At 37.9% G+C, this 21,904-nt stretch overlaps 1 protein-coding gene across 4 annotated transcripts in view; it reads right to left on the bottom strand.

Moving 5' to 3' along the window:
• The window catches only part of ZFAT (zinc finger and AT-hook domain containing), a 271,413-nt gene that overhangs the window by 195,661 nt on the left and 53,848 nt on the right, over window positions 1-21,904 (bottom strand). For all 4 annotated transcript variants that reach the window (XM_027860422.1, XM_027860423.1, XM_027860424.1 and 1 more), the window contains one exon: window positions 4,410-4,679. In XM_027860422.1, the coding sequence (XP_027716223.1) occupies window positions 4,410-4,679 (270 nt within the window). The remainder of the gene's footprint in view (window positions 1-4,409; window positions 4,680-21,904) is intronic.

Genomic DNA, 21,904 nt, shown 5'->3' on the forward strand with positions numbered 1-21,904 from the left:
ATTCCGTTCCCCTACCCTTTAAGAAGGCAAGCAATACGATACCCATTATATATGTGAAGTCATACAAAACACATTTCCATATTAACCATGTTTCAAGGAGAAAAAAAAAGCAAGAAAAATAAAGAAAATGGAGGGAAAAATGCTTCAATCTGCACTCAGAGTTCATGAGTTCTTCTCCTATGACACCACTCTTTTTCAAGTCTCCTTTGCTGGATCCTCCTCCAGATAAAGACCTTTAACTGTACGTGTCCCTCAAGGTTCTGGCCTGGACCCTCTTCTCCCTTTATACTATTTCACTTGATGATCTCATCAGTTTCCATAGATTCAACTTCTATCTCTTCGCTGATGATTTTCCAATCTACTCTCTTATTTCAAACTCTCTGCTGACCTCTAATCTGGCATCTCCAATTGCCTTTCATCTCAAACTGGATGTCCAGTAAACATCTTAAACTCAACATGTTAAAAATGTAACTCATCTTTCCCCCTATACCCTCCCCCGCCCCACCTTCCCTATTACTGTAGAGGACAATACCATCCTCCTAGTCCCTCAGGCTCACAACCTCAGAGCCATCATGAATTCCTTACTATCTCTCATTCCCCACATCCAATCTGTTGCCAAAGCCTGTAGATTTGCAACATCTTTCAAATTCGCCCCCTTCCCTCCTCTGACATTGCCACCACTCTAATGCAGGCTCCCATCACCTCACACTTGGATTACTACAATAGTGTGAGGGAGGGCCTTCCTGCCTCAAGGCTCTTCCCCACCCTAATCCATCCTCTATTCAGTCATTAAAGTGATTTTCCTAAACTGCAGGTCTGATCATCACACACACAGACACACACAGACACACACAGACACACAGACACACACACACACACACCCCCAGTAGCTCTCTATTGCCTCCAGGAGCAAACACAAAACATTCTGTCTGGCATTCGAAGCCCTTCATAACCTAGCCCCTTCCTACTTTTCCATTCTTCTAATGCCTTACTCCTTGACACATTCTGATCCAATGACACCAGATCATGTCTGTTTCACGCATCTGTTTCAGTTTGTGACTATTCCACAAACAAGACCTTTCGTTTATCAGCTCTGGGCATTTTCTCTGGCTGTCCCCCATGCCTGGCATACTCTCTTTCCTCCATTCTGACTACTGACACTTGGCTTCCTTTCAGTCCCAACTAAAATCCCACCTTTACAGGAAAGAAGCCTTCCCCAATCCTTATTAATTCTAGTGCCTTCCCTCTGGTAATTATCTCCTATTTATCTTGTATAGAGTTTGCTTTGTATATATTTGTTTCCATGTTTTCTCCTCCATTAGACTGTAAGCTCCTTGAGAGCAGGTTTTTTTTTTTAATTCCCAGTATTTAACACAGTACTTGGCACATATTAGAGGATCTTAATAAATGCTTATTGATTGACTGATTTGATATCCAGTAGGCAATTGGAACTATAAGACTGGAGGTCAAGAGAAAGGTTGACTAGAAAAATAGATCTGAAAAAAATATGCATAGCGATAACTGAAACCATAGGAACTGATAAAATCACCAAGCAAAACAGGATAAGGGGGGAAATGAAGCAAACCATGGACAGAGCCTTTGAGGACACCCACACTTAGTAAGCATGACCTGTATAATGATGGAGCCAAGCAAACTGAGAAGGAGCAGACAGGTAGGAGAACTAGAAAAGATCAATGTCATGAAAACCTAGAAAAGAAGAAAGTATCCGGGAGAAGGTGACTTACAGTGTCAAAGGCTGTAGAGAGGTCAAGAAGGAAGAGGACTGAGAAAAAGGTCATTATATTTGACAATTAAGAGAGAAGTTTCACTAGAGAGAGCAGTTTCAATTGAACGATAAGATCAGAATGCAGACTGTGGGGAGTTAAGAGAGTCTGAAGAGACTAAGTGGAAACACTAGTTGCAGATGGGATTTCTCAGACAGTGTATCCACAAAAGTGAGGGATATGTAATGGTAACTAGTAGGGTGGATGGATCAAATGAGGGTTTTTTGAGGGAAGGAAAGACATGAGCATGTTTATAGGCAGCAGGGAAGCAGCTAGTGGACAGAAAGAGATTGAATATTAGTGATAGCAGGGATTGAAATATAGTGAGATATGGAAATCTGCTGAAGAAAATGGAATAGGACAGAATCATGTGTGTTTGCCTTGCCAAGAAGGGCCATCTCTTCATGTGAGCCAGGGGTGAAAGAGGACACAGTGGCAGAAGACATCTGGGCAATATGCGATGAGGAGGCGATATGTGATGAGAAGGAGTTCTTGGTGAATGGCCTCAGATTTTTCAGTGAAATACATAAGCAGAGGTTGAGCAAAAAGACAGCTATTGAAGGTCTGAGGGAGGATGAAAAATTTTGAAAAAGCCACTGTAGTGAATGGAAAAGTTAATCAATTAGAGAGTTATAAAAGGATTGCCTTGCTAAAGTAAGAGCCCATTTGAGACTAAGTAACATAAATTTGCACTGGACTCAGTCATCACAGTTATGAAATTTTCTTCAACTTCATTCAGCAGTACATGGGTAGTCAGTCAATAAACACTTACTGAGTTCCTACTATGTGTTAGGCACCATGCTAAGCCTAGGGATACAAAGGTAAAAGACAGTCCCTGTTCTGGAAGAGCTCAAATGAGGGAAATAAACATGCAAATTATGTACAAAATAGCTATACAGGATATATTGGAAATAACCATTAGAGGAAAGGTACTAGATTAAGAAGAATCAGGAAAGGAGCAAAGGCAGTGATTGATGGAAGTAATATAAGACTGAGGCTTCCAGGGCAAAATCAGCAATAGGAGAAGGGGACAAGAGCCTTAAGAAAAGAGGAAAGAATAGAGCTGAACCAATTTACCAATGGGTCAAAATTGGGAAAGGGGGAGATTATAGCCAATGCAAAAGTAACAACTTGAGTAAGAACTGAATGGGTGCAAGCACTGGAGGTCATAGAGAAGATGAAGAACAGTAGTTGAAAAGGCAAAGGAAGAGATGGAATGATAATAGATTATTATCAGATAAAGGAGTTTCAGAGTTCAAGAATATTAATGCAGAATACTTGCAGGTTAAAGCAAGATCAGTGGTATGACTGTGTATAGCTGAAGTAAAGTGTGATGATAGAAAATGAGTAAATTGAGAAACTGAAAGCTTAGGGTGTTTAAGGGATTACAGATGGATGGATGGATGGAGATAGAAATGACAGATACGCAGATGACAAGGGCATGACAAAATGAGAGGGAGTTAATCACTGAGTAATGAAATCAGATTCCTAGGAAGTTAACCTCAGGTCAGAGTTGCCTCAGGGCATCAGATAGCTGTATATAACTAGAAAGAGGGCAGCAAGTGTCCAGAGCATGATGGAATGGCTGACCCAGATTGGCTAGGAAGCTCCCCTCCTCCCTGGGAAGGTAGAGGTAAGGCAACTGGTGTGAAGGTGGAGTCCAGGGAGGGCAGAGAGCACAGTAGGACTACATTGGAGAGCACAATGGAATTTCTGGCCCAGGCAGGCCGGGACTATTCCAGGGAGGCTAGAATGGTTCCTTCTAGGAAGGAGGGGAAACATTATTGTTCAACTCAGAAGCTGACTTAAGCTTGCCTTGGTACTCTTTCAACTACTGAAATTCTCTCTCAAAATCCTCTTCCAGCCTATGGCCTGCTCTAAACTTGCCTTGCTGAAGCAGTCTTAAGCATCTTCAATAGACATTCATGAAGGTTCTCTATAATTTGGCTCCAACACACCTTTGTAAGCTTATCCATTACTACTGCTCTTCATGAACCCACTGCTCTGGCCAAACTGGCAAATTTAGTCTCTCAAATATGCTTTAGGATTTTCAGCCTCTGAACTTTGGCTCACACTCCCCGACCCATTCAGAGGATCCTTCCCAGTTTCTCCATCTATCCAAATCCTTCCAAGTTGAAATCTAATCCCCACCTTTAATGTAATGCCTCCCTAATCCAAGGTACCCAAAAGTGAGCTCTCTTTTTTCTGAATACCTGTAGCAATCCCTATCTATAGCTCAACTGACAATGAATCATAGGTAGCACTAGGACATCTCTTCTGCTATTTTATTTGAATGTTATTTAAATTTCATATTGTTATTTAGTTTCTTAAACAAGTTTGTCATGTTTCTCCAACTATATTGTGTGCTTTGTTGTGTCCTCTATAGCACTCAGGGCATGTCTTTACAAAGACAAAGTATTTAATAAATATTTGTTGACATGATTCAAAAGTTGTTTACCAAAATGTGATAAATATCTATCTCAATAGATGATAATGCATTCAAATGTATGATATTTAGAAGTATGAACTAAATCAGTGGAAATATATGAAATCATTGCTAACTCATGAGAAATGGGGATAATATTAAAATATGCTGCTATGTTTTGTGCTAAAGAAGTAATTTACCTGGTTCACCTTCCTCTTCTATATTCAACACAATAATACAGATGTGCTTTCTCAGTTGACGAGAGTTGGAGAATTTCCGACAACATTTACTGCATTCCAAGTTGGCGGGCACCACTTCTGTAACTTCAGGAGGGCTATTTCCTCCAGGGGAAGCCAGCTGATTTTCTTCATTTGCACGACAGTTATTACTTTCAGTTGATTCCTCCTCAGTGCAGGGCTTCTTAGTGGAGCCTTTTGGTCTTCCCCGTTTTCTCTTCACTACCAAAAGCTCTATAAAGAAGAGTTTAAAAGAACATAATGACACAATTGCAAGAAGGGGGTGGAGGAGGCTATTGGGATGTGAGGTCATATGTTGGAACAACCATGTTTGAAAACATAGGTAGCATTTCACATTTTAGCTATAGAAGCAAATTTTAAAGCCAAAATGAGAAGAAAAAAAAAAGTCAGGGAGCTAACAGCTGTGCACTAATAGAAGCCTTACAAACTGACACCATTACAGCTATTTAGCAACCTGTAATATATTTGACAGTTTTAGAACCCTGACACCTTTCTTTCTCCTGACTGCAATATATTATTTTATCAGAGCACTTATATGCAACTTTTATGAAAGCTGTTATGATTTAAGTTATGACTGATAGCTCCCAGATCACAAATCATGTTCTTTGTTAACCATCATTTTAATTTAAAGTAAGTTCCAGAAAAAATGCTAAACACTTCTTTGAAACAGGTTCTAAAAATAAAAGGCTGCTTTAACTTAAGCTTGTTGTGTTTTTAAAGAGTTGCACAACCATTCAAACCACTTAACCAAATCATAATTATTTGAGTCAAATTGTCCAGAAGGAGGGGGAAAAAATACAACCCCAAGCAAGAAACTAAAGAACTAAAAATAAATAATAACTTTACATAGTTTCCTAGCGACCAACTGAATTTAAATGTCAGGGATGGAGAAGCTGCTTTAGAAACTTTAAAATTACTTTGCAACTTTAAATTCTTCTTGATTACTCTTCTACTTCTTAGTGGTGAAAATAGTTTTTAAAAAAATAAGGCAGAGGCAGCCAGGTGGTGCAGTGGATAGAGCTCTGGCCTTGGAGTCAGGAGGACCTGAGTTCAAATCCAGCCTCAGACACTTGACACGTACTAGCTGCGTGACCCTGAACAAGTCACTTAACCCCAACTGCCTCACCAAAAAGCAAAAACAAAACAAAAAATAATAAAAAAAACGCAGATATCAGAGTGGGGAGGAACCTAAATGTTGTTGGATTTATGTGAGAGTGGAATAGGACAATGCTTCTATGAAAGAATTTGAGGGGTTCCATGACATCCCTCCACACACCCATACCCCTCTCCCCTCAAAATCACCTACATTTAGCCTGTCACAGCTGCCTGAGATTCCCATTGTTAAAGATTCATTCCTTATTCCTTTGGATTAAGTGGGGCCCAAGATGGATAAATCTGAAGCAAGTAAATGGTGGGATGGAGGGTTAGCATGGAAATAAAGTGTTAAAAGGGGTGTATACCAGACTCAGGGTCCTAAGAAAGTAAATGGCTGAAGAAAGAGGAGATGGGAGGGTAACAAAATCTCTTGCTTTCCCTAATTTACAATTTTGTGGAGGCTAGTCCTGACTGCTATATTTGAATATGCCTTGAATAGTGATTCTCCATTTGCACAGAGACATGAATCTTCAAAATGAAGAGTCACATATGGATAGGGCATGTAAATCTATACATATATAAAACACATACACTTATTGTAAACACCATTCCTAATGTCAAGAAGCAGATAAAGCCTGAACTTCCAGGACAAAGAAAGGTACTCAGATGGTAACCACTGGAAAAAGTGTGAAGAAGAGTTCTGGGGAAAAAGAAGTTGCTTCTGTTCAGAAGTAAATCAGAAGATATTAGCAGAATGACTAAGAAAGTATAATCCAACAATATGTTGTTTACAAGAAAAATACTTGAAAGAAAAAGATTCACATAGGTTTAAAACAAGGAGTTGGAGCAAAATCTATTATGCTTCAGCTAAATACAAAAAAGCAGTAGGAACAACTGTTATTAGACTTAATGAAAAGATAAGAAACTACATTTCATCCAACAGTAACAAATTGATTTTAATACTGAAATACAGGTGCAAAAAAAGGCATAGCTTCTAAATACTTAAAGAAAAAATTAAATTATTTACAGGGAGAAATAATAAAAACCATTATAATGGGGGGAGGGAGGAAGAGGGGAAAAAGAGATAGAGACAGAAAGAGACAGAGAGAAAATGAACTTTATCATCCCTGGAAAAATCTAATAAAAAATAAACAAGAAAGAAGGACCTGAATAGAATTTTACAATAATTCTGGCAATTATTGATTGGAAACAGAATGGATCATGTCCGTTGTCACCACTCCTATTTGTCCTAGTACTAGAAATGCTGACTGCAACAATAAGACAAGAAAAAGAAATAGAGGGAATAACCATATATAAAGAAGAAGCAAAATGAACATTTTTTGCAGATTATAAGATGATGTACTTAACTCTAAGGAGTCAATTAAAAATAACTGACACAATTAATGACTTCGGCAAATTTGTAGGACGTAAAATAAACCTACATAAAACACAAGCATTTTTCTATAATAACAATAAAACCCAGCAGGAAGAGACTGAAAGGGCAATTCTATTTAAATAACTACAGAATGTATAAAATACCTGGGTGCCTACCTACCAGGATACACTTAAAAACTATATAAATACAAATATATAAACCATGGCTTACAGAAATAAAGAAGGACCTAAATATTTAGAAAAATGTTCATTGCTCAAGGATAGAATAATCATTATAACAAAAATGACACTACTATTTACAGTAACTGACTTATATAATATTATATCACTTGAACCAATAAAGGATTACTTTATAGAACTAGAAAAAAATAATAAAATTCATATGTAGGCTAAAAAAGTTGAGAAATTCTAGGGAAATAATGAAATGAGCAAATGATGGAGGCCTAGCAGTACCAGATCTTAAACTATATTGCAAAAACATTAACTCAAAATAATTTCATATCGGTTAAAAAATAGAGAGATTGGTCATTGGAACAAATTAACCACACAACATACAAAAACCAAAAAAAATGTACCCTAGTAGTCAAGAAATACAAAGATCCTAGCTACTGTCAAGTCAGTCAGTATATTTAATTTATTAAGTCAATGTATTAAACACCTACCATGTGCCAGGCATTGTGCTAAGCACAATGATGTCCCTGCCCTTAAGGAGCTAACTGAAGGAGCTAACAATCTAATGGGATAAGAACTCACCATTTTACAGAAACTCATGGGAAATTTGGACAACAACATAAAATAAATTAGACTTAGGTCAACATCTCACAATTTATACTAAGATAAGCTCCAAATAAGTGATAGAGATATAAAACATCATATCATACATTAGGGAAAATGTAAAATGTTATCTATTAGAGGAGAGACAAAAAAGTTCATAATCACACAAGGGGTAAAGAAAAACACAAAAGATAAAATTTTGATTACATAAAATTAAAAAGTCTTTGCTCATACAAATCCAATATAGCAAAGATTAAAAGGTAAACAATTAAGTGGGAAAAATCTATGTAACAAATTTCTCTGATAAAGTCTTATTTCAAGATATATAAAGAACAGATTCAAATTTATAAGACTAAAAATCATTTGCAAAAGATAAGAAGTTTAAGGATATAATTAGGCAATTCTGAAGGGAAGAAACTCACTCTATCTATAGCCATAAAAAAAAAAATGCTCCAAAACGAAATGCAAATTAAAGTAATTTTGAGATTCAACCTCACACCCATCAAATAGGCCAAAAAAAAGGGGGCAGGGTGAATGATCAGTATTGGAGGAGTTGAGGAAAAACAGGTACATTGATGCATTGTTGGTGATCCTGTGAATGCGTACAATCTTTCTGACAATCAATTGAGAATTATACACAAAAATTACTGAATGGTTTATGCCCTTTGACCTATCATGGATGATTTCAAAAAGACATGGAAAGATTTATATGAACTGATACTGAGTGAGGTAAACAGAACCAGAATGATTTATATCAGTGATATCAAAGGCAAATTAAAATGGGGGCTACTAATTATACATAAGAATCCTTGACTGTACATATTACTTTAGAAAATCATGTATTAACATTTTCTATGTGCTACTACTTTGTTAAATATATTCCAATTATATTTTAATCTTTTTAAAGCAGAACTCTGGAGTGTTGCAGGTCACAGTTCAGTTGTAGACTGCATGCCTGACACCTCTGATTTATACTATAATATCAATATTATAAAAATGAACAATATAAACTGCTCAAGAATGAAATAAGCAAAACCAGGAGAAGAATTTGTACAGTAATAATAACACTATAAGAAGAAACAACTTTGAAAGGTGTAAGAACTACGATCAACACAGTGACCATACATGATTTCAGAGGATTCATGATAAAACATTCTATCAACCTCTTTACAGAGAGGTGATAGATTTAGGGTGCAAAATGAGAGAGAAATATTTTTATATAAAGTCACTAAGGGAATGTATTTTGCTTGACTATGAATATCTATTACAATGAATTTTTCTTTTCTCATTTTTCAATGGGGTGAAGAGAAAAATAGATTTATGTTAATTAAAATATTTTTTTAAAATAGAGTGGAAGGGGGTGCCACTGATATGGAATGTAGTATGAACTTTTAGATAAGATCATTTTATTGTTAATTTTGCTTAATTGTTTTACTTTGTTAAAAGAGATCTCTCAAGGAATAGGGCAATCTGTAAATGTAATGTTAAAAAGGCACAACAATAAAAATATTTTTAGAATAAATCAGTGGAGCTGGGGGGAGAGGGAGATGTGAGCTGGGAGAATGAAGCAATATAAAGCAATATAAAGAATGAAGCAACAAATGAAGAGTAAGCAAGGGCTACCAGGGGACAATGCTCTGCACCTGGTCTGGGGAAAGCATAGAAGGCACCTAAGGGAAGACCAAAGTAAATTGGCAGGAGAAGCAGGGGTTAAACTTGACTGGTGTCAGGGGCTTAGCCTAAAATTTCTCTAAATGTGGCTACTATGGCATTCCTCTATCTAAAGATAAACTCCTATCATTCCATCTCTCCTAGCTATTATACCTATCTCACCCCTCCTGAACCTATTCTTCACCTCATCATGTCAACTCTTCACCCACTTACTACTTTCACAGACCATTAGCCTTGCTCAGACCTCACTTTCCTCCCCTTGTGATCTGAACCCTAGAATGACTGTCTTCTACTGAGTTCTCCCTTTCTCCTCCTCTCAAAACCCTTTCACATCCCCCTTACTTCTCTCTTTCTTTCCCCTACTCACTGAGAATGAGGTTGTTTCTGCTTGCCATCTTGCTTGCTCTACACCTGTCCATGATCCCTTCCCCTTCCTTTTCTCAAACAGAATACAACCTCAATCACCATCCCTTTCTTTCTAACCCTTCAGGCTCTTCCTATCTACTGGTTCCTTCCCTCCTATCCTCTTCAAGTATGTCCAAGTAACCCCCAACCATAAAATAATTTTCACTAGATACTAAAATCCCTCTCAAATGATTATCCTATTAGCTCTCCTCCCCTTATCAGCCAGCTCCTGGGGGAAAAAAAAAAAACCTGTCATTTATACTCACTACTTCCTTTCCCTCTACTCTCATTAACTTCTCAACCCTTTGCAATCTGGCTTCAGACCTCAGCATTTAAACTAAATCTGCTCCTTCCATGTTACCAATGGCCTCCTGGACTTCATGATCTCCAGAAATTCATCACTCTGCAAGATGAAATCAACTTTGTAACTCACACCTCCTCAGATCATTTCCCACCTGGCTACTGTGCCTTATCATGCCCCATCTGATAACCTTCTCCCCACCATTTTCAGCTTCTTTTATGTGTTGTAAGCTCTCCCATTAGATTGTGACCTCCTTGGGGGTAGGGACTGTCTTCTGCCTTTCTTTGTTTCAGTGCCTGCACACAGAAGGTGATTCTTAATTGCCAAATCTGATGATCTATTCCCAGTCTCCATCTCTTTCTACCTATCAACTCATTCTACTGCATTTATGCCTGCCAATATCACTCTTTACTATTGGATACTCTCTCCTTTCTGGGTTTTTGTGGCAATAAGTTCTACCTGTCTAAGCACTCCTCAGTCTCCTTTTTGGCTTATCATCCATATCATCCCCACTAAATGCAGGTGTCCCCAATTCTCTCCTCTCCTCTCTTTCCCTCCCCCTCTGTTTTCCCTTGCCCCTGTATTATGTATCAGTTCCCATGGGTTTAATTATCATCTCTCTATATATGAGGAATTCCTAGATCTATATACCTAGCCTGTGTCTCTCTCCTAAGTTTCAGTCCCACTCACCAATTGCCTACTGGCCAGTTCAAACTAGATAACCTGGAGACATCTCAAACTCAATATACTCAATGGTCAATAGACATTATCAAATGCCTACTATGTACCAGACATTGTACTAGGCACTGATGATACAAAGAGAAAAAGAAACAGTGCCTGCCCTCAAAGAGCTTAAAATCTAATGGAAGAACATAATACAGAAAAGGAAGCTGAAAAAGGGAAGGGAACAGAGAAGGGAGTGGCCAAAGGGTACCCAGAATGGAGGAATGATGTTCAGAGTCAAAACCAAGCACAGCAGCCAGTAGAAAATGAAGAGTTGGCTGAAAATTCTGAGCCTTCTATAAAGGGAGGCTGTAAGAGTAGTTTTTTGTTCTGCCTCTCAGCCCTCAAATCAGAGGGGAGAGGCAACTGAAGGTATTGATGAGATGTTAAATACTAAAGGTAAAGCAGTCTTCATGATGATAAGATTTCTGGTGATGATCTTATCCAGGGGGACATCTGACATTTGACATTTGAGGAGTCAAAACCAAGCAGAGTAGCTCTCCAAAACAGAACTCATTATCTTTCCCAGAAAACTTACCCCCTTCTGAACTTTCCCATTTCTGTCAAGGCACTACCATTCTTCCAGTCTCCCAGATCTGTAAACTCAACTTCATCCTTGAATCCTCCCCCTCTCTCAACCATGCATTCAACCCATTGTCGAATCTTGCCATTTCTACCTTCACATCATCTCTCACATCTGATCCCTTTTGCTATACGCCCAGAGCCATCATGTTAGTTCAGACCCTCATCACTTCTGACCTAGATTATTACAGCAGCTCCTACTTGCTCACCTTGACTCAAGTCTCTCAGCACTCTAGTCCAGCCTATATACTGCTGTCAAGCATAGAGCTAACCATAACATTTACCTATTCAACCAACTCTAACGGCCCTCTATTGCCTCTAAGATGAAATACAGTTTCTCTGTTTAGCTTTTAAAGGGCTTCATAATGAGTCCCCAAACTATGTTCCCAGCCTCTTTATGCATTAGTCCCTCTTCCATACTCTATGATCTTGATAAATTGGCCTTCCCTCTCTTCAACACATAGGACACTTTGTCCTCCATCTCCCATCTTAATTTTTAAGATTAAAAAACCCTTTGTGGTGGTTGTTTCTCTTGCCTAAAAAGCATGTCTTCCTAACCTCTTTCTCACAGAATCTTCCTCCTTCAAGATATCAAGCATCACCTTTTACATGAAACCTTTCTTTCTCTCCCCCAGCTGCTAGTGTTCTTGCTTCCAAACTATTTAAGTATTTTCTGCTCTGTATTCAATTGTATTTATTCTCTTTATATTTTTCTTTGAATGTACTTATATATGTACTTGTCTCCCCCATTAAAATGCAAGCATCTTGAAAGTAAGGATTATTTCATTCTCTGTATTTTTATCTCCAGCATCCAGTTCAGTGCTTAGTACAAAGCAAGCACTTAATAAATGCTCTATGACTGACTGACTGAAACATTGGATGATGACTCGCTGGGTATGTCATATAGTAGTGGGGAATCTTTTGTGGATATGGTTGGACTAGGTGGCTTCCAAGGTTCCTCCCAACTCAGAAATTCTGCAATTCAGTAAACATGCAATTCTTTAGACTATAAAATTAAGTTGTATTTTTAAAAGGAGTAAAAGTGCACAAAGGGGCTGATCAATGGGTATGTCTGTCAGGTCTTAAGGACAGTTATTTACTATTCTTTACAAAAGCTTTCACTTGTATAACCTACCAAAGCAGTAATGAACAGTCAGGAAAGCATAATTAGTGCATTGCCTATAAAGCACCCAATGTCCTGTCACATAAGCTGACATGTGGAAGAATGTTTCATCTTGCCTTTCAAAAGAGTATGGTCAATGTCCTGATCTAAAATAGTAACAGCATCAATTGTGCCCCATAATTAATGGGCTGATTTAGTTATCAGATAACCATTTGAACTAAATGAACTCTAAAGACCTTCTAGATCTAACTTCCCATGATTCAGTGATGAATACAGGTCATGTGTGGTTCTATCAGCAGTGCTGCATAGATTGCAGGGGTCATGAAATTATCCCATACTTTTGCTATTCCATTAGCCTTCTACTAGGCCTCCATGGTTTGACTCTTCCCACTCTAATCCATCTTGCTCTCTGATGCTGTACTAACTTTCCTAAGACAACAATTTTATTATGTCATTCTTAAAGAAACTAAAACTGCTCCCGTATTGCAGGTTATCCTAGGTTTGCCAAAGAACTGACAAGATAGTAAGCATACATAAAGACAGTCTTAAAAGTGCTTTTTGAACCTCAATTAATTATTGAAGGGTGATAATAATAATCCCTGCTTCATGAGGTACTTAAGAGAATGATCTAGTAGATATGAAAGCATTTTAAAAAGTTTAAAATGTTGCAAAAAATACATGAACACTTTCCTCACAACAACTACAGAAGTAGGCAGTGCAAGTATTATCACTCATTTTACAGCTAAAGAAACTGAGGCCCAAAGAGGCAGAGTCATATAGTAGCAGCAATATACTGTGATAGAAAGATTCTTGGATATAGAGTTAAAAGAATCAAGTTCAAATCCCAGCTCTGGTAACTGTCTACCTGTGTAACCTTGAACAAGTCACTTAACTTCTTTGAGCCTCAGTTTCCTTAGCTGTAAAATGAGGCTGTTGGACTACATGACCTCTGAAATCTCTTCTAATTCTAAATATTATTTATGATCCTGAAATTTGTCCAAAATAACACAGACAATGACTGTGCTGGAATGTGAAACCAGGTCTGTTATTTGTTCCATTATACCACACTGCCTCCCTAAAGTAATAAAGCACTAAAAGTTTAAATTTGTTTCAATAGCTAGTTAGGGGCCAAGTAAGGATTAGAACTTTGATCTCTTTTCCCTGGGCTCATTCTCCTGGACCACATTCTCTCTCTTTCACAGAGAGTCAGTCAAGGATATTTCAGAAAGGAATTTGGTTTTCTGAAATGAGAAAGTACACTAAAGAAATACTTTCCTTACTAAACAGCTAACAGCCTAATTAGATAATATGACTCTGTAACACACGTTTGTTACGAAGGGAAGGGGAATGCAGAAAGGTAGGATCGGAAGGAACTTTTCGTGTCATTTCTTCTACTCCTCCATGAAGCAAGAATCTCCCCAGCAGCATCCTGATAAACCACTCTGCAGCTAATAAGTGATTTGTTCTGACTCAACATTCCATCTTTATGCCATCATTTTAAGATATTTCACATGCCAAGAAACTCAAATAGAATACTGAAGACAAAAAATTATGGTCATGTCAAAGACAAGTCAGTGAGATCAGTCATTGTGTGGTTCACATAAAAAATCATGTTAACTCCAGAATCTGACACACTAAATACCTACAGCTAGAGAAGAAATCCCCTTTATACTTAACTTTTGGTGACACTGGCTTTTATTTACAAAGTTCTCCATACAATTACAGAATCTTAGGGTTAGAAGGGAAGTTAAAAGTCCCCTAACCCCACACATGAGGCTTAAATTCTCATCAAATAGACTAGACAATGAAACACCTTGTTTTTGATTCGTTTTCAGTCACGTCTGACTCTTCACAACCCCATTTGGGGTTGTCTCGGCAAAGACACTAGGATGGTTTGCCATTTTCCTTCTCCAACTCATTTTACAGATAAGGAAACTGAGGCAAACAGGGTAAAGTGACTTGCCCAGGCTCACACAGCTAGTAAGTATCTAAGGTCAGATTTAAACTCAGGAAGATGAGTCTTTCTGACTCCAAACCTAGCATTCTATGCACTGCTCCATCTAGCTGCTCCCATGAAACATCTACCACACACAAAAATGTAGGCAATAAAAGTTTGCATGGAGTCAAACCTGTATGAAATGTGGGATTGACTAATTCAGTAATACAACACACATTTATTGCAAACCTACGTCTAACTGGATAAGAGTCCTCAACAGCAAGGAAAGGAAGAGATAAAAAAGTTTGATTAAGTCAACTCAATCACTTCAGTCATGACCAGGGCATAATGCTGGCCTGCTGTGGCATGGCTTAGTTGCAGGGGTGGGAAAACTGTGGCCTCCAGGCCACATGTGGCCCTCTCTGTCCTCAAGTGCAGCCCTTTGACTGAATCCAAACTTTACAGAACAAATCCCCTTAATAAAAGGATTTGTTCTGTAAAACTTGAACTCAGTCAAAAGGCCACACCCAAGAACCTAGAAGGCCACATGTAACCTCGATGCCACAGTTACCCACCCCTGTGTGGAACCAGAGTTAGAAGTACTGGATTCAAGCTCCTGCCCTCCCACCTACCAGCTAGGTAACCTTGGGCAAGTCATTATCCCCCCAAAGTTTCTGCACCCACTGTCACTCTCTGAAAGACATGGCCCCATCTTAGTTCAGCTATCATCACCTTTCACCTGGTTTACTGAAATAGTCTCCTAATTGATCTTGGTCCCCCGTCTAAAATCTTGCCTCTTTCTGATTTATCTACCACAAGAATGATAAACTATTAATCCTAAAGCACCAATCTGGAAATCCATTCCCTGCTCAAAAAGTGTCAGTGGCTCCCTATTGCATCTGTTGGTAACTAAGAGTCCTTCATGATCTGTCCGTCTTCTCTCTTCCCCCTGTGATGAACTCTGCATACCCAACTGCCTTCTAGCTGTTCCTCATCCACAGCATTCCATTTCCAGGCTTTCACACAGGCTGTCCCTTATGCCTGGAATGCTTCTCCTTCTCACTTCAGCATTCAGAAACCCTAGTTTCCTTTGCATTCAGAAAAAGAAAAAACAAAAAGGAATTTAAGAATACCTTGAAGGGCCAGGAAAATTTTTGCACTAATTGATACATTAACTGATGAGTTTAAATCTCAGCTCAGTTTGTGAACTCCTATATGAGGCCATTCCTGAGCCCTGAACCCAGCTGCTACTCCACTTTACCCTACTTCAAAGCTATCTTGTATGTGTTGTATATTTATTCTTATGAGGAATTATCCACAAGACAGTTGATTAACACATTGGGTCTATGGGCATAGCTTCTAGAGGTACAGTCTAGAAGATGCTCTTCTAGATGAGGAGCAGCAGGGGAATAACTGGATGGATTGTGAAGCATGGTGTGCTTGGGACCAGCTAGATATAATAGACTGGGTTAGTCTGCACCCACTCACTCTCCAATCAAAACAACATAGAACCAGACTCATAGTAGGTGACTGATTTAATAGATGCCTACTTATTGACTAAATTTATCTAAGTTTCAGTTTTCACATGTGAAAAATGGGAATAAAAATACCTTAACTACCTCACAAGGTTACTATGGAACAAATGAGTACATTTGAAAGAATTTTAGAAACAGATACTTCATAAATCTTAACATTTAATTTTTATTTTTATTATTATGTAATATTATCTAAATATAGAGACTATATCAACCGTGTTTAAGAAGAAATAATTGTAGTGGTTGGCAAAGAGTCTCAAACCCAGTAGAATTTCATTATGAATTTTTAATTACTTTTAATTACTACTCAAACCATATAAATATAACATTCATATATGCTCTCCTAATGATTATTCTGTGGCAAATGGCTGAAACTAACAGAGCACAGATTTAGAAACCACAGATGAATTTGAAAAATGCTAGAAAGCTGATGTGAGGCTCTCAAAATTTGGCAATGCCAGGAAACCAATGGTCCTAGGTGGTGAAGAATAAATGCCCTTTTCTAGATGACTCCACCTGTCCCCTCCACCTAGGAAATTTACACTGAACTCTGTCAATGTGGCAATTTTAGAACTAGAAGATACATTAAAAATTAGTGAGTCCAAACCTTTCATTTTAAAGACCAGGAAAATAAAACTAGAAATCAAAAATGAAATGATTAAGGTAACACGCAGCTCAGGGCAGGGTGCAGGTTTCCTCACTCCAAACCCAGTGCTCTTTCCACTGTGCCACAACGTCTTTGATTATGGCTATGTATCTTCAGACTACATCTTATGTGAGGAAAATAGCTTTGTTAAAAAGTCTAAACTACAAAAGGCAGGGGAGCAAGATAATAAAGCAATGGTAGTAGTAAGGACCAAACTGTTTTAATTTGTGGATTGATCGTCTCCTAACCCCATCACAGGCCCCAACTTAGGAAGGGCATAAGCCCCTAAGTCTAGGAGCTAGAGGAACAAGAAGTAAGGAATATTAGTGGTGGTGGTAGTGATAGTGGTGGTGGTAGCAGTAGTAGGAGTAATAGTGGTGGTGGTAGTAGTGGTAGTAGTAATAGTGGTGGTGGTGGTAGTAACAGTAAAATAGTTATACACAGTTTGCAAAGAACTTCATATACATCATCTAATTTGATATTCAAAAGAATCTTGTGAAATAGAGCCTGCAGGTACTATCTCCATTTTACAGATAAGAAAACAGGCTGAAGAGAGAAGGTAATTGACTTGCCCAGGGTCACATAGATGGTAAGCATCTGAGTTAACCTTCTAATCCATGTTTTTCTGACTCCCAAGTTCAATGTTCTATGTACCATGTGATACTACTTCTCCAAATGAAATGAGTAGTAATACGATTTCTAGCCAGGACCTATAATAGACAGGATTAGTTGGAAAAGCAACAGTAGGAAATGCCCTCAGGATGACTGTTGGGGAAGGAGTTAAAGCAGTTTAGGAAATGAGGTGGCCAATTCCCCAAGTCAGTGCATGAGGGTGCTGCTACACACAACTGGCCATGCAAGGGAAGGTCACTTCGACCACATAGCAAAATCATCTCATTATTCCTGCTTCACTGTGTAGAAGGTTTAAGAAGGGAAAGGGAACAAGGCAGGAGAAAGAGAAGCTCCTGAGTAATGAGATTCCATCTCCTTCATTGCTTTAATCTACCATCAGTCAAAAATGTCACTCAGGGAGCAACATCTGAGGACTTCTATTTTTTGTTTCTAGGTTGGCAATGCTTGCTTCAGCCTGTCCAACAACCCCTGATTAGTCAATACAAACTTTTTTGGTTGTTGTCTTGTTCTTTTTTATTTAATAATCTATTTTTTCCCCAATCACATGTAAAAACAATTTTTTAAATTAGTTTTTAAAATGTGGAGTTCCAAATTCTCTCCCTCCCTCCCTGCTCCCTCATTGAAAAGGCAAGCAATTTGATAGGTTATACAACAAATGAATGGGGAAAGAAGTCATCTTTGTAACAACAATTAGATCCCTACAAAGAAAATACATGGTACGAGAGGAAGAGCTACAATGGAGAGTTGGAAAATTTTCCCACAAAACTATCTTTATATTAAGTAGATGACACTTATTTTCCTGTACAAAAACACAAAATATGACAAGAAATTTATTGCTGCCGGATTCATTAACCACACTAATAATCTGATTTTTCTTCCAGGGGATATACAGAAAAGCATTTCAAAATGAATTCACTTGTTGATCATCTGTCTGACACATTTAAGAAGGACAATCTGTCTACAAAAAATAGCTTAGCTAACAAGTCCCTCTACCCATTCCATGGGAGAATTACAAAATATGTTTGACACAGTATTGAGTCATATAAAAGTTGCTTAAAATTCCACTGTTTGCTTGCACTGTGGTTGGGCCATAATGGAAAGACCCAGTAGCTGAAACCATCAACTACCTCAACATGAATGATCAATATAAATTCTTTCAACATTTCAATCCTTAAATAGTTGGACTAGAAATTTAAATAGCCCAGTCATTATTCAAGAAGCTCATTACTGGAGACTTTTCTAGGCACAGGTAATCACTTTTCTCTCAAAGGAGCTAGGTGGCACAATGTAAAGAGTGCTACAAGCAAGAAAACCTGTGTTCAAATCTAGCATCAGACATTTATTTAGCTGTGCGACCCTGATGAGTTGCATAAGTTCTGCTTGCCTCAGTTTCTCCAAATGAAAAATGGGGTAATGATAGCTTCTACCTTCCAGGATTGTTTTGAGGATGTCTGAGTGAGACAATATTCATAAAGCACTTTACAAACCTTAAAGAGCTATATAAATGAGCTATACAGATACATAAAAAGTTGTCATTATTATCTTTTAATAAATAATATACATATTCTTTTTTTAAAAAATTGGTCAATAAGCATTTATAAAGCATCTACCATGTGCCATGCACTGTGCTAAATGCTGGGGATTTAAAAGAAAGGTAAAAAAATCATCTATTGGGGAAGACAACATGCAAACAACTATGTATGTGTATATATATGTGTGTGTGTGTGTGTGTGTGCGTATATATATATATATATATATTATATGTATATGCGCATACATACACACATGATAAATTAGATATAATCAACAGAAAGAAAGCACCAAGATTAAAGAGGATTGGTTAAATTTTCTGGTAGAACATGGGACTTCATCTGAGACTTGAAGGAAGCCAAAGAAGCCAAAAGGCAGAAACAGAAAGGGAGAGAACCGCAGGCATGGGAGACAGCCTGTGAAAATGAACTAAGCTGGGAGATGGAGAGTCTTGTGAAAGGTGCAGTAAGGAGGGTAATGTCATTAGATTGAAGAATATGGCGGGAAATGGAGGGGGGTGGGGCAAGGGTTCATAGACTAAGATATAAGAAGAATAGAAATGTTGGCTTAAGAAGGATTTTCAAAAGCCCAAGAGAGCACTTTATATTTGAGTCTGGTGATAACAGGAAGCACTAAAGTTCATCAAATAGAGGGGTGACAGTCAAGCCTGCACTTAAGGAAGAACAATTGAACAGCTGAGAGGAGGATGAACTGCAGCATGGAGATATTGAGGCAGGGAGATCAACAAGCAGGCTACTGAAATAATCCAGGCATAAGATGATAAAGGTCTACACTAGAGTGGTGGCAGTGTCAAAGGAGCGAAGGGGCCATACATGAGAGATGTTATGAAAGCAGAAAGAACAGAACTGGACAAGTAATTGAAGATTTGGGGGAAGGGTGAGGAAGAGAGTTAGGAGCCAAAAATGACACCTAGATTTGAGCCTGGGTGATTGAGAATATGATGGTACCCTCAACAGTAATGGGGAAGTCAGGAAGAGGGAAGGATTTGAGGGAAAAGATAATGAGTTCAGTTTCGGACATGCTGAGTTTAAGCTGTCTATATGACTTCCAGTTTGAGATGTCCAACAGGCAGTTGGACATATGAGACTGGAGGTTAGGAAAAAACTCAGGGTTGAACAGATCTAAGAATTGTCTTCAAAGAGATGATAGTCAAAACAATGGGAGCTGATAAGACCACTAAGTGAAATATAAAGGGACAAGAGAAGACTGCTGTGGGGGAGGAAAGGGGAGAGACACAGCCACAATTAGAAAGCTTGCCCTGGATGGATGAAGACCTGGCAAAGGAGACTGAGAAAAAGTGACCAGACGAGCAGGAAGCGAACCAGGAAAGGAAATGTCATAAAAATGTGGAGAGAAGAGAGTATCAATGAGAAAAAAGCAAAAGCTACAGAGAGGTCAAGAAGAATGAGGATTGAGAAAAGGCTTCCACTCTGATGATTAAAGAGATAATTGGTAACTTTGGAGATAGCAGTTTCACTTGAATAATAATGTCAGAAGACAGACCGAGGAAAATTAAGATGAGAATGAGAAGATAAGTGGAGATCCTGACTGTGGTTCACCTCCTCAAGGAGTTTAGTCACAAAAGGCAGGAGAGATGGAATGGTAGCTTGAGAAAATAGACAGATCAAGGGAGGATTTTTTGAGGATATAAGAAACATGAGCATGTTTGTAGGAAGTACAAAGCAGACATTCCAGTAGACTGGGAGAAACTGAAGACTGGCAAGATGGAAAAAGGAAGAAATCTGCTGAAGAAAACAGGTTGGAATAGGATCACTTATACATGAAGAGAGGTTTGCCTTGGCAAGGAGAAGGGCCACCTCTTCATGGGAACCAGGGTTGAAGGAGATAATGGCAGCTGAAGGACGTGAGATGAGGATGAAAGAAGTTAAAGGAAAGCAGATAAGGAAGTGTGCAAAAATGAAATGGACTGCCTTAGGAAGTAGTGAGCTTCTCTCCTAAAAATCTTCAAGAAGTCAGGTGACCACTTGTTGGAGATGTAGTAGAATACATTTTGCAGGAGTTGGTTAGAAAATATCTGAAGTTCCTTCCAATTCCATGATCCCATGATTTGTACAAATATTCACAATATGTCCATCAGGTTCGCTATCCTACAATAGGCCCCATGTAAACAACTTTCTGTCCTCTCTAAATCTGGGAAATGAGAGAGAAAACTTGATGAATTCATGGAAAAGTTCTTAGTATATCAACATATTTAACAGTGACTTAATCATCTCCTATGTAACGAAAATCATACATTAAGCCATTTACATTACAAGACTCTTACAGATTTTGTATTTTTTTTTATTCTACTTAAGTTTTAGCTACATTTATGGCAGGGTTTCTTATTATTTTGTGAATAAAATATGGCTTCTCCTACTGATTACATTTGGGAAATGCAAATAAAGATGTTAAAGCTTTTTTTAAAAAATAGGATTTTGTGTTTATAATCTTCATAGAATTTGGTGATGCAGATTTTAAAGTGAACATGCACTCACTTGAAGTCTATAATCTAATTAAAAAGGTAAAATTCCTGTAGACTCTCATGTTGTCAATTACCCTCACATTGACCGTAAATCATGAGTGTGGAAGCTCAATACAAATAAATAATCTTGACATTTTAATCTTTAAATGAAAAGAATACAGTGGCTTGGGCAATTACGTGACTGGTCACTGTTCAAGGAACTATTTATTGTTGATTTGTCTAGCAACACATTGTTATTCTTATTGCTTGGCATGTATGTCTACTCCTGACATTTAAAAATCAATGAAGACAAGGGTACAGGGAAAATCCAGGTAATATGGAAAAAATATAAATAAAATATATTTTTAAAAATCTAGGAGCCACAAACCATTCTACGTCATGCAAAAATTTGAAAAATATTCTACAAAATTCTGACATGCTGAATTAAGACAGAAGTCAAAAAAATATATAAACTTAACACAAACTGTAACAATGTGAAAATATTAATAAAAATTTCATTATAGCAAATTGACAGTGACTCAGGTTGTGGATTAATGGACATAGATAGATAGATAGATAGATAGATAGATAGATAGATAGATAGATA

Source organism: Vombatus ursinus, unplaced genomic scaffold, assembly GCF_900497805.2.
Source record: "Vombatus ursinus unplaced genomic scaffold, bare-nosed wombat genome assembly UNPS02014180.1, whole genome shotgun sequence".
NCBI lineage: Eukaryota > Metazoa > Chordata > Mammalia > Diprotodontia > Vombatidae > Vombatus > Vombatus ursinus.